At 41.1% G+C, this 13,330-nt stretch overlaps 2 protein-coding genes across 2 annotated transcripts in view; both read left to right on the top strand.

Annotated features, from left to right (window-relative positions):
- Positions 1-11,609, top strand: part of upf1.S (UPF1 regulator of nonsense transcripts homolog S homeolog) — a 34,090-nt gene extending 22,481 nt beyond the window's left edge. Inside the window, 4 exon segments of the mRNA NM_001092393.1 lie at positions 6,453-6,614; positions 7,646-7,866; positions 8,385-8,507; positions 9,560-11,609. Coding sequence (NP_001085862.1) covers positions 6,453-6,614; positions 7,646-7,866; positions 8,385-8,504 — 503 coding nt within the window. The 3' untranslated portion in view covers positions 8,505-8,507; positions 9,560-11,609.
- LOC121399363 lies at positions 29-4,264 on the top strand. The gene is made up of 2 exons (XM_041579892.1): positions 29-1,888; positions 3,196-4,264. Exons 1-2 carry the CDS (start codon positions 899-901, stop codon positions 4,252-4,254), a joined length of 2,049 nt encoding a protein of 682 aa, XP_041435826.1. The 5' UTR covers positions 29-898; the 3' UTR covers positions 4,255-4,264.
- Positions 11,610-13,330: the final 1,721 nt, after the last annotated feature.

Genomic DNA, 13,330 nt, shown 5'->3' with positions numbered 1-13,330 from the left:
AAATGTTATTTGAATTGGTCTTTCTCTTGCAGATATCTGTGGGACACAGGGACCATGGGGTTTAGCTTCTACCATCAGGAGGCAGGACACTAGAAGAAGATCTGACTCCGCCCACTTAAGATATACCCCCTACTCACCGCAGGGGAACTGTTTTTCTAGTGTCCTCAAGGAGACAGGATGTTAATCCAGTCAGGATTATTCTGCGGCCAGACCTTGTGTTTGGCACCAGGGGTTGTCCTCGAGTTCTCTGCTTAAGAGAATCTCCTTTTAGGCTTCCCCCTTCGTGGGATATCTGCACTGGGGCTAATAAGTCTCCTATGGAGCGAGCCACACAGCATTCAATGGCGTCATGCAACATGAGCCGCAGCTGTCCAGAGCAGAAGACTGAATGCGGACATCCGGAGATATAGTGGATGTCCAGGGTCTGTGAGTATTGGCGTTTACGCTGGAGCAATAATTAATGGCGTGTACTGGTGCCCTTGCCCCCCTCAACCTCTCCCCTGGTCGTCTAGCGTCTAAACCTGGGTTTACTTAACTTTCCGGAGTTGGCTGCAGTGAGTTCTGTTGGGCGCGTGGTGAAGTGCACACTAGGTTCGCGTTCTGTGAGACTGCGTTCCACTGCGGTTGGAAACATCCTAGCAGTGGTGCGGGACTCGTTCCATTGCTGTTAAGGCAAGCCGGTTCTACGCTGACACAGCAAGAGACAGGACAGGAGTTCTTTCACGGTCAGACACAGGGGCCAGGGGCTGGGAGAAGGTTCCGAGGGGGGCAGGCACAAGGGTCAGAGCTACCTCCAGAGTTTTTAAAGAAAAAATATATAAAAAATATATAAAAATTAAAAAAAAAAAAAAACAAACAAAAAAACATAACTAAAAAAAAAAAAACACAATTTTTCTTCATGGCGGATAAAAAGTCTGAGGGACCGTTTGCTAGGACCAGTCATGCTGCTTCTAAAGTTAGATATTTAGCATGCTCCAAGTGCCGCAAACGCCTACCAGCCGGTCATAAAGAGGCTTTATGCAGTAGCTGTGCTCCGCCTTCTTCGGCTGAGTGTTCACTGAGGGCTCAGGAACTGCAGGAAACTGCTGTTACAGACAATAGGGAGGATAATTCTCCTCCGCATACACCAACGACAGCCAGTGCTCAAACTCACATAGCCACTGACGTAGCCCCTCCTGCATGGGCAACCCAGTTATCTTCCGGCATTCCTAAATTAGCGGCATGCTTAGATAAACTTCTAGACAGACTGGATCAAGGTGCAGTGGAACCTAAGACCCGTGCTCACAAATGTGCAGTTCCTTCAACATCTCTGGAACTCAGTGAGGAAGAATCTATAGCTAATTCTCCTACAGCGGATGATTTTTCCCAAAGTGAAGAGGAAATATCAGATGACCTAGAGGATAATGAGGAGCCGACTAGATCCTCAGAATCTATAGACAAGTTAATTTTGTCGGTAATCAAGTGCTTGGATCCCAAGGAATCTGAGCTTTTGTCAGATTCTTCCCAGTTAATGTTTAAGCGTCAGAAAAAATCTGTACCAATTTTTCCTTCTCACCCACAACTAGACAACATTATTCAGTCCGAGTGGGAACAACCGGAGAAGAGATTTCAGGCTAATCGTCGTTTTCAAAGACTTTATCCATTTCCAAAAGAAAATACTGACAAATGGGGTTCTCCTCCATCAATAGATGCTCCGGTTTCTGGACTATCTAAGAATACAGCTCTGCCGGTTCCAGATGCATCGTCCTTCAAGGACTCTATGGACAAGAAGTTGGAAGGACTGTTGCGTGCCATTTTTTCCTCCTCGGGAGAATCCTTAAGGCCCATTTTTGCAACAGCATGGGTGAGCCGAGCTCTTCAAACTTGGATATCATCTTTGATGGATGACATTGCTTCAGGAAGACCTAGACAAGAACTTCTTGACATTACTTCACAAATTAAGGATGCATCCGATTATATTTGTGAGGCATCTCTTGATGCAGCCCAAGTCGTAGCTCGCACTTCAGCATTATCGGTGGCGGCACGCAGATCTTTATGGTTGAAGCTCTGGTCAGCAGATCTATCATCAAAGAAATCTCTTACCACTCTGCCATTTAAAGGAAAACTTCTGTTTGGGTCTGATTTGGATAAAATTATTAGTCAAGCCACAGGGGGCAAGAGCACGCTCCTTCCCCAAAATAAACCTCGGTCCACTTTTCGGAAAGGACGATTTTTTCGTTCCCCACGCTACACCAAGACTTCAAATTCCAGGGACTTCCAGTCACAGTCTTCATGAAACAAAAGTCGATTCCAGAATAAATTCAAGAGCAACTGGCAGAACAGACGCAACCAGTCTAAGCCGTCAGACAAGTCATCTTCAGCATGACTACCAAATCGATCTCAGTCTGCAACCTACAGTCGGGGCCAGGTTGCTTCACTTTTAAGAGGTTTGGCAAAGAACCACGCAGGATTCTTGGGTACAAAACATCGTATCCCGAGGGTATCAGCTGGAGTTTTCTTTCATCCCACCAGCTCGTTTTTTCATGTCAAGAGTGCCAATAGAACCACAAAAGAGACGAGCCTTTTTTGCAGTAGTACTCAATCTAGTACAAGAAAAAGTCATTGTTCCTGTTCCCCCAAAGGAAAGATTTCGAGGGTTCTACTCAAACCTCTTCATTGTGCCAAAAAAGGATGGCTCCTTCAGACCAGTATTAGACCTAAAAAAGCTCAATACATTCATTCGACCAGCTCATTTCAAGATGTAATCCCTACGTTCAGTTATTGCCAGTATGAGACCGAACGAGTTCATGGCCGCACTAGATATCCGGGACGCTTATCTTCATATCCCGATTTTCCAAGTCCATCAGAAATACTTGAGGTTTGCCTACCTAGGACTACACTTTCAATTCGTAGCACTACCATTCGGTCTAACCTCGGCACCACGGATCTTTACCAAGGTGATGGCAGTAGCGGCGGCATCTCTCAGAGTACAAGGGATATCCATTACGCCCTATCTGGACGACATTCTTCTGAAGGCGCCATCTCACCAAGAAGCACAGAACGATCTGGCCCAAGTAATACAATCGCTGACAAACTTAGGATGGATCATCAATACCACAAAGTCAAAATTAGTTCCCAGCCAAAAACTAAAGTTTCTAGGTATGATTTTCGACACAAAGAAACAAAGTTTATCTGCCGCCGGACAAGATAGAGAACATTTTATCGTTGGTACGACGTCTCACCAAGACTCCGAACACTTCTGCTCGGTTTGCCATGAGAGTGCTGGGATCCATGGTGGCTACGATAGAAGCGGTTCCCTTTGCGCAGTTCCATCTCAGGGAACTACAATGGAATATTTTAACACAGTGGAACCGAACAAATCTGTCTCAGAGAATAGTTCTACTTCCCAAGACCAAGGTGTCATTGACATGGTGGCTGAATTGCAACAACCTGTCCAAAGGGAGGAACCTTGCAGACCCTCAATGGCAGACCCTCACTACGGACGCCAGTCTAAAGGGCTGGGGGGCAGTGTTCGGCACACTCACAGCTCAAGGGATTTGGTCATCAGCAGAAACTCAACTGCCAATAAACATTCTAGAACTAAGAGCGGTGAGGAGGGCTCTCAGTTACTGGCAACAGATAATGAAGGGAATAGCCATCCGAGTTCAATCGGACAATGCGACAACGGTGGCTTACTTGAATCACCAAGGAGGTACTCGCAGTCGACAAGCACTCCAGGAAGTAAGCCAAATTCTGTCTTGGGCGGAAAAACACAATGCGACTCTATCCGCAATATACATTCCGGGCCTCGAAAATTGGGAAGCCGATTATCTGAGTCGACAGACATTGGATCCAGGAGAGTGGTCACTAAAGCAAGAAGTGTTCACCCTGATCACAGAAAGATGGGGAATTCCGGAAATAGATCTTATGGCATCAAGAGTAAACAGGAAGGTACAACAATTCATGTCTCGTTGCCGTGATCCTCTGGCCCTCGCAGTGGATGCCATGACGGCTCCATGGGAATTCCAACTAGGCTACGCATTTCCCCCTCTTCCTCTGCTACCCAGGTTAATTGGAAGAATTCAAAGAGAAAATCACACAGTGATTCTAATAGCACAACACTGGCCTCGACGAGCATGGTTTTCCGATCTGATAAATCTGACCAGAGAGGATCCATTGCCCTTACCGAATCTACCAGATCTACTATCTCAAGGCCCCATAGTACATCCCAACTCGAAGATGCTCAGTTTGACGGCATGGCTATTGAGACCCTAGTGCTTAAACGAAAGGGTTTTTCTTCAGAGGTAGTAAAGACCATGATAGCAGCAAGGAAACCAGTCTCGTCGAAGACTTACTACAGAGTTTGGCGTTATTTCAAAGATTGGTGTGTTCTAAAAGGAATACCTTTTGAGGACTGTTCAATTCCGGCCATTTTAGAATTCCTTCAAGTTGGGTTGAATAAGGGACTGTCTCCGGCATCATTAAGATCCCAAGTATCAGCACTTTCGGTTCTGTTTCAAAAGAAGCTGGCAGTTAATGCGGATATTCGAACATTCTTACAAGGAGCAACTCATATAGTTCCTCCATATAGAGATCCTCTTCCTCTGTGGGACCTTAATTTGGTGCTGTCGGCATTACAGGGTCCACCGTTTGAACCCTTGGCTTAGATTCCTATGGCGTGGCTTTCGTGGAAAGTGGCTTTTCTATTAGCTATTTCATCAGCGTGCAGAGTATCAGAACTGAGTGCATTATCATGTCAACCACCCTTCTTGACATTTCATCAGGATCGAGCAGTTCTACGCACCATTCCTTCGTTTGTACCCAAGGTCATATCAGATTTTCATATCAATCAAGACATCACAGTACCATCGTTCTGTCCTCATCCTAAATCAGCTAAGGAGACTGCCTTGCATGCCTTAGATCCTGTAAGAGCCATTAAGTTTTATCTAGACAGGACCAAGGAATTTCGTAAATCATCTTCATTGTTCATCATTCATTCAGGAATACGCAAAGGTTTTCCGGCATCTAAAACGTCCATATCCCGATGGATAAGAGAAACTATTAGACGCGCCTACGTGGCCAGAGGAAAAACTCCTCCAACACTCATCAGAGCCCATTCAACGAGAGGTATCAGCACTTCATGGGCCTTCAGGAATCACGCCTCAGCCGAACAAGTTTGCAGAGCCGCTACATGGTCCTCCATCCATTAATTTACAAAATTCTATAAATTTGAGGTCTTTGCGGCATCGGATGCATGCTTCGGTAGGAAGGTATTACAGGCCGCGGTAGTTTAAAGACTTCGGCCTCGCTTCCTCCCTCCCTAATAGTTGGGACAGCTTTGGTATGTCCCCATGGTCCCTGTGTCCCACAGATATCTGCAAGAGAAAAGGGGATTTTGTGTTACTCACCGTTAAATCCTTTTCTCTTCAGCAGTCTGTGGGACACAGGGCATCCCTCCCAGGAAGCGATTCCTCAGACTGTTATTCGCCATCAAGTGGTTGTTTATATATAGTTATGGAGTTCATTTTCCTTCTTGGTTAATTCAAAACTGAGTTCCCCTGCGGTGAGTAGGGGGTATAGCTTAAGGGGGCGGAGTCAGCTCTTCTTCTAGTGTCCTGCCTCCTGATGGTAGAAGCTAAACCCCATGGTCCCTGTGTCCCACAGACTGCTGAAGAGAAAAGGATTTAACGGTGAGTAACACAAAATCCCCTTTTCTCATCAGAGTATGAAATATTGCATTATATTTTATCATTTTAAGGAAATGTAAAGTATTTGATGCAAGTGAGGAAATTATTTTCTTCATACTTAAGGCATGTTTACTAAAGTGTGTATTGTTCAACTTCATGTCAATGCTTAGGTTTTTGAGTTGACCATGCACATTTACTTAAAATCATAATTTCATCATTGTTTATTTTCCTAGATGAGATGTTCCCAAAAATGTTTATTTCTCTTAAATCTATTTTGTTTATATTTCTTAAATTAATCACTCCTGTACCAACCACAATCTATTTTATCATCTTCTGTGGTACTCCCAACTAGTCTGTCTGAAGATTCCACTATTTCAATAATGAAATCTATAAATTGTAAGCAAGTTTCCAATATGTGCAGGCATGGGATAGATTAATCCAGTCATCTTGGGACCTTCCCCCCCCCCCCCCCCCGATAAGGGGTCTTTCCCGAGTTATCATACCTCTTAAGTCTGTTACAAATCATTTAGACTTTAAATAAACCCAGTAGGAGGTTTTGCCACCAATATGAATTTATGCAACATAGTTAGGGCCAAGGAAAAGGTTCTGTCTTGTTGTTACAGAGACAGGAAAGGAAATCATTACATTGAATAATTTGCTTATAATGGAGTCTATGAGAATCTGTACAAATTATTTGACCAGAGATGCAACATTTATGGGGCAAATACATTTTTTTTTTTTTTAAATGTTGTGCATTTATGAACAAATCATTTTTCTCGCCTCTAGGACGTCCCTCAAACATGTATTTTCAGACCCATGATCAGATTGGCATGATTGGCTCTGGACCTAGTCATGTTACTGCTATGAACATTCCGATACCATTCAATCTAGTTATGCCTCCAATGCCACCTCCTGGCTATTTTGGACAGGCAAATGGACCAGCTCCAGGTAAACTTCTTTGCTAGTGCAGTATGAAGTGTCTTTCTGCGTGTATATTTTGTTTTTAATTGTGTATCTACCAATGGGAAAAAACCTGAAAAGTAAAGGATCTATAAAAATGTAAAATACCTATTCCATTGAAATTAACAAATGAGTCACAAAAAACTATTCTTCCCTTACACAGAATAAATCCGAACACATCTCTGCACTTTGGGGTTATTTATCAAAGTCAGATTTTCTCTCAACATTTTCTGCTGCAAACTTTGATCAAATCCGCACGGGTTTGTTACACTTATTTATTATTACATTTTCCCGAAAATAATCAGTTTTTCAAGTTTTTTTTGGATTTTTCATCTGAAAACTCTGATTTCTTATGTTTTTTGCACAAACTCCGCGCACATCAAAAAATCATTGGGACTTCTCCCATTGACTTATATGCAACCTCGACAGGTCTGAGATGCCGGATTTTCTGATTCTGACTTTTCCATCCTCAGGGTTTAATAAATTCAGAAAAAAATCGTGATTTTTTTTAAAAGTCAAATTTTATAAAAATCCGTAATTTATTAAATACCCTCCTTTGTGTGATCAGCAGGCTATTTCTATTGTAGTTCTCAAAGCAATGGCTTCTTCCTAATGTGAAGGCTGGTTTATTGCAATAGACATGGCTCTGTATAACACAGGAACAGCGATTTCTCGACTTGTTATTCCTAGCCAGCTACTTTTTTTTTGTATGTTTACTGCCGCACACAAAATATACACAAGTTGTAGCCTCGTCGTTTAATTCTACTCCTAAATCATTTACTTTTGATGAATCTGTATTTTGGGCAAAAGCCAACTATATTAATCCCATATTAAAGAGGTTTGAAATTTAAAATCTTATTTCAAGTTTGTATAAAATCCATCTTTTGTAAACCTTGAAAACAGCAGGGCACCCTTTCTGTTCTGTAATCCACACAATGGAAGCAGAATGATGATTACATTCGTTTTGTTAGAATGCAATAATGTCAGTGTTGGCTTCTTAATATTTTTGTTCCCGCTAGGACGTGGTATGCCTAAAGGAAAGTCAACACGTGGTGGACGTCCGAAACAGCGAGGCATTGGGTTTCAGGGCATGAGTCAAGGAAATATGCCAAACAGTCAGGCCAGTCAAGATGTTGTGTCCCAACCATTCTCTCAAGGCCCTCTAACCCAGGGTTATATTTCCATGAGCCAGCCATCCCAGATGAGCCAGCCAGGACTCTCCCAGCCAGAGTTATCACAGGTATATTGGGAGGCCTTGCTTGAGAATAATAAAAAAAAAAAAAAACACAGGGGTCTGTGTGGGTGATATTGGCCATTTCCTGTATCATAGCAGAATCATAGATTTACAAATCTATATACTTAATAACACAAGTTAGTACTATCCAAATACAGCTTAAGGCATAGGCCTGTGGTAAATAGCCTTACTCACTTTAGAGGCAACTCATTTTTGCTCTTTATCCCTAAATCCTCAATATCAGACAAATAATTTAAAATGAGGAGTCCAACTTGCTCTACATTTATAAATTCTTTACCACCCAGACTGCCAATCCCCCAATGGTCAGTAAAAGGCTACAACATAATGCTGGGCACCTTTCCACTGCTGAAAATGAACTGCATTCATAGTTTGATGTGTTTTGCGTGACTTTTTGAGTATAGATATTATTATTTTTTTATATATTTTATTTGTTTTTAATCCTCAACATACTTAACTAACTTTGTACACTGATTTCAAATCTATTTTTTGGCTTCCCATTTTAGGATAGCTATCTTGGTGATGAATTTAAATCTCAGATCGATGTTGCATTATCACAAGACTCTACATACCAGGGAGAACGTGCGTATCAACATGGTGGTGTGACTGGGCTATCCCAGTACTAGCATGTAAGTAAATTGCTTGTCTAGGGTGTTTAAAGGGATTCTTAAAGGGATGATTTTTATGATGTAGTTTTTATTTCTAAATTAAAACTGTTTACACTGCAAATATTTCACTCTACAATATAAAATTTCACTTCTGAACCAACAAGTGTATTTTTTTTAGTTGTAAAATTGGTGTGTAGGCAGCCATCTCAGGTCATTTTGCCTGGTCATGTGCTTTCAGAAAGAGCCAGCACTTTAGGATGGAACTTCTTTCTGGCAGGCTGTTGTTTTTCCTACTCAATGTAACTGAATGTGTCCAGTGCTGGATTTACATAGTCTGCGCCCCCAAGGCTCACTGCCGTGTGTCGCCCCTGTCCCCTCCCCTTTATTCATGCAAATTTTCATCATCTGGACCGGAGCAATGGGGATTTCAAAAATGAAAGCATCCCCAGTGTTTTTGAACCAATGTGGATGTTGTTGGGCAGCATGCGCCCCCCTAAAATCCTGCCACACTAGGCCCGTGCCTAGGTGGCCTTTCCACAAATCCGGGCCTTAATGTGTCACAGTGGGACCTGGATTTTACTATTAAATGCTGTTCTTATATCTACCAGAGAGCTGTTATCTTATGTCAGGAATTATCTGATTACCTTCCCATTGTTCTGTTAGGCTGCTGGGGGGAAAGGGAGGGGTTGATATCACTCCAACTTGCAGTAAAGAGTGACTGAAGTTTATCAGAGCACAAGTCACATGACTAGTGGCAGTTGGCAAACTGACAATATTTCTAGCTCCATGTCGGATTTCAAAATTAAATATAAAAAAATCTGTTTGCTCTTTTGAGAAACTGATTCAGTGCAGAATTCTGCTGGAGCAGCATTAACAACTATTAAAAAAATGTTTTCCCATGACAGTATCCCTTTACGTGTTTAAATGCAAATAAATACATTCCCAGAACTAACTTGTTGCGTTATATGGCCGTGTGTCTTGATTCTCCTGCAAGGCACAGTAAATGTTTCTAAGGTTTGAGTCAGCCAGTATTGTATTAATATATATTTTGTGTTTTTCTTCCCAATGTAAAGGTTGAAGAAGAGCTAAGCCTGCGTGGAACTTAGTTCATCCACATTTTATTCTGAGTAATAAAAAAATAAACGGATACCTGTTTTCCACTGCTAAAACTGAAGCACCACTGTGAGAGCAACAGGAGAGAGAGGAACGAGAGAGGGACAAAAAACAAAAAATAACGAGAACGAGAAAGAAAGCGAGACCACTGCAAGCACACTGAGACGAGGAGAACGGCAGGAGAAGAGGCTGTACATCAGAGGAGCAAGTGCACCTCAAAGGGATGGGTAGTAAACTGGGAGAAGCTTAACATCAAGTTGCCCTGTTTAACGAGCGGCTGACTAAGCATTTGTACCCTCTTGGGCAGGTACAAGAGAGAAGCATATTTGCTCTTTTTCTCAATCAAGTGAGTTCTTTGGCACCATTTTATCAAAGCTGGAGGAAAACAATTTCTTATGTCAGAGTTGTTTTATCCTATAGACTCCAGTAGATGAGTCGTCTTTTTGTTTTAATGCAAACCGCATCCCTTCTAGATTGTTAAACATAAAGCATAAGATTACTGACACATGGAGAGGCCAACTTTGAGATGCAGGTTTGATTTTCAAACTGCCTTTGATTGTGAACAGGATGGTCAACTTTACACCCTTCTACTGAAAGGTTCTGTCACTACCCGATGGTTTACAGAAGTTTTCTAGTTATATGGAAGTGCTGGATTTTTTTTCTTAGTTTGTATCCGATTGCGGTGGACCTGAAAGTACTTCAAAGCATTGTGGTTTGTCAGTTAGGAATACTGCCACCTGCAGGGATGTTCAGTGTTAAGCAGCAGTAAATAACCTAATGACTAGCCTCTCTTTCCTAAAGCAGTGTAGCAGAGCAATGGAGTATGCAAACTCCCTTAAGGAGAGGGTTTTTTTCAGTGTTTTTCTGTATGCTTTGATTGGCTACTGTCTGGACTCTATGCCACAAAACAAATCTTTGTTTAGACAAATTCATGCTTGAAAAAGGGAATGGGATTCATCTGCCCTTCGGCCCCCACTTAACAGGAAAGCGACAAAAGTTAGCCTGCGATGAGCTCCCCTACCAGCAATGGATGTAGTAGTGGAAACTGGGGATTATATTGGTTTGAAAGTCAAGTTTTTCTCAATCACTTTTGCAACTGGTTGAAAAAATCAGAATGCAGGCAAAGTGGAAGGTGGCCCACAGTTAGTGTATGGTTGGAGGTATATTTTATTCTTTTCGTGAGGTCCTAAGTAAATGTGGCCTTGCACCATCGGGCAAGAAATGTACTAGCTATGCCATTCATTTCCAGCTCCCATGTTCTGTTCCAAAGGGACTAAGGGAAATCGACCCATTTTATAATTTCTACCTATAACAGAAGGAATTCTTACATACCTCTTGTCCTAAATTAAATGTTAAGTTCCATATAATTATTTTAATTCTCTTGAAGCACCCACAACATGAGTTAACTTTTCTTAAAATTTCAATCACACCCAATGTTTATATTTGAGCAGAATGTTGCAGTCAATATACTTATCTTGTTATATTAACTGTGCTTGAGTGTTTCCCTTTTGTAAGGCTTATTTCAAATGCCAGTGGCCTTCCTATGAAGGCAGGGTTTGCAGAAATACCAAAACTCTTTATATAGACCTCACTAGAGCTGCACTGCTTCGTCTTGTATTGGCTCCATTCTGTGCCACGAATACATGTAACTCTGGCCACCTTCCTTCCTGAGAGATGGATTTTTTTATTTATTATCATTGCCGAAGGGCTCTTTTAAAACATTTTGTTTTCCCGTTATTCCCCCCTCCAGTTAGATTTAGTAGATGCATATTTAGCTTCTGTATCCTTTGTGCAAATGCTGATTATGAGTAATATAACATTCTCCAATCTATTTCTCTGTCTGGAATGCTTCTGCAATTTTTTTTTATTTGTTTAGCAGTTGATTGTATGTTTTAATACCCCATAAACATTTGTGATTTGTCTTTTCCCCCTCAATCTCACCCCCACCATCATTTTGGTTTGTCTGAACTTGTTTTAAACCTTTGTCATGAATAAAATGATTAAGAAACAGTCCTTGCACTCAGTTTGGCTTATGGTTAAAAATAACTTATTATGAGTTTTAGAATACTAAGAAGACAATACAATCAATTGTCCATTCACAACGGTGTAGTAATAGAATAAAAAGGATGCAGTTACAGTATTTGTCCATGCATTGGTTGGTTAGTGCATTCCTTTATTGTTTAAAAAGTAACCTATACTTGTTTCCAGTAGTCCACATACCTACTAGCACTATTAGAAAGGTATTTGTCTTATACAGCATTATTTCTTAACAGAATAGGATATATCCCTTAAGCTTTAAAGAGAAGCAAAAACCGGACAGGGCATCCTGTGGTGAGTCCAAACTAGTAAAAAGCCCCAAAAAACCTTGTATATTGCACTTTGTACTTTCTCAGCTTCAACTAGACAATATCGATTGAAATGGTCTTTTTAGTTGATGTACAAATCATGCATTTAAATGATTTTCTTAATAAGCTTAAAATAACAAAAAGATCTTTGTCTATGGCCACCTTTAGATTTTTTTGGCCTCTAGGGGCTTGCCCCTGCATTTGAGTACCATTTTTATAAGAAACCTGACTGTATTCAGTGATATTTTCCCTTCATTTTCTGCTGTGTATAGGAATTGTAAGACTGTCCCTAACTGCTCTGCAGGGGGAGCCCCTGCCTTACTTGCCAGCCATGCAGAACTTGAGCAGCTTTGTTTGTTTACCTGTAGAGCAGTCGGCGACTGTGTAGATATTTGCATTGGATTTAATTTTTGCCCTTACATCCCCATTTACTGTTTCCAACTCCAGCTGCAGAGACAGATAAACTGGGATTCCATTTGGAGAACACTGGTTTTGCAGAGTTGGAGAAAGTTTGTATTCAACAATACAAAAACTATAAAATCCACATTAGATTAGATGACAACACAGGACAGGACAAGATGTTTAACACATTTACAAGATGGTGACCCCCTGTGGCCAACTTTCAAAGCATAAATCATTAAGCCTGAACATACACAACAACTTGATGGGCGTCTGAATTCCCATTCCTCCAAGACTGGGTCCACAACATTTTTTTTTACCAATAAGCCCCACACTCTGATATAAAGAAAATTGAGGATCAGCTCCATCATGAAAACAAGTCCTTTGTGCTTTTACATTAAATTTTTGGAATTTTGTTTATGGACTGCTTCATTAGTGACTTGTTTATTAATAATAATCATGTTGTAAAAATGAAAAAAAAAATGTTACTGGCAGACTATAGGGAGCTCCATTTGGCAGTACACATGGCCTTTATGCCTGCAAGTCAGGAATTCAACATCAGCACCTACTTTGAGGCTACTGGAAAACATGTGCTGCTCACAAGCCACTGATTGCTGATCCAGGAGATAGGTATGCTCATTTCCTTGTTTGTATAATTTGTTTCATCCAGACAAACAATATCTATTAGCAGAAGTTATCAGGAGGGGACAGTCTAAAATCCTGCTCCTTTTACATCCTGTCCACAAGTTAAATGACTCAGGACTGTCTATAGTTCTATATTTGAACAGAATGCAAATCACTAACACCCGTTTTGGAATCTCAGACTTTTCTTATAATTTCTTATTATGTTTACTATTTATTATATTATTACCTCTATTTCTATAAGAGGTTAATAAGACCTTATATTAAATAATTGTAAGTGGGGGGGCTCGTTTTTTTACAATGACCCTTTGTTTGTTACTACTTTATTATTGTTTTGCTGTACAG

Source organism: Xenopus laevis, chromosome 1S, assembly GCF_017654675.1.
Source record: "Xenopus laevis strain J_2021 chromosome 1S, Xenopus_laevis_v10.1, whole genome shotgun sequence".
In the NCBI taxonomy this organism is placed as follows: Eukaryota; Metazoa; Chordata; class Amphibia; order Anura; family Pipidae; genus Xenopus; species Xenopus laevis.
The sequence above is the reverse complement of the archived record's forward strand: the minus strand, read 5'-3'. Positions and strand labels throughout refer to the sequence as shown.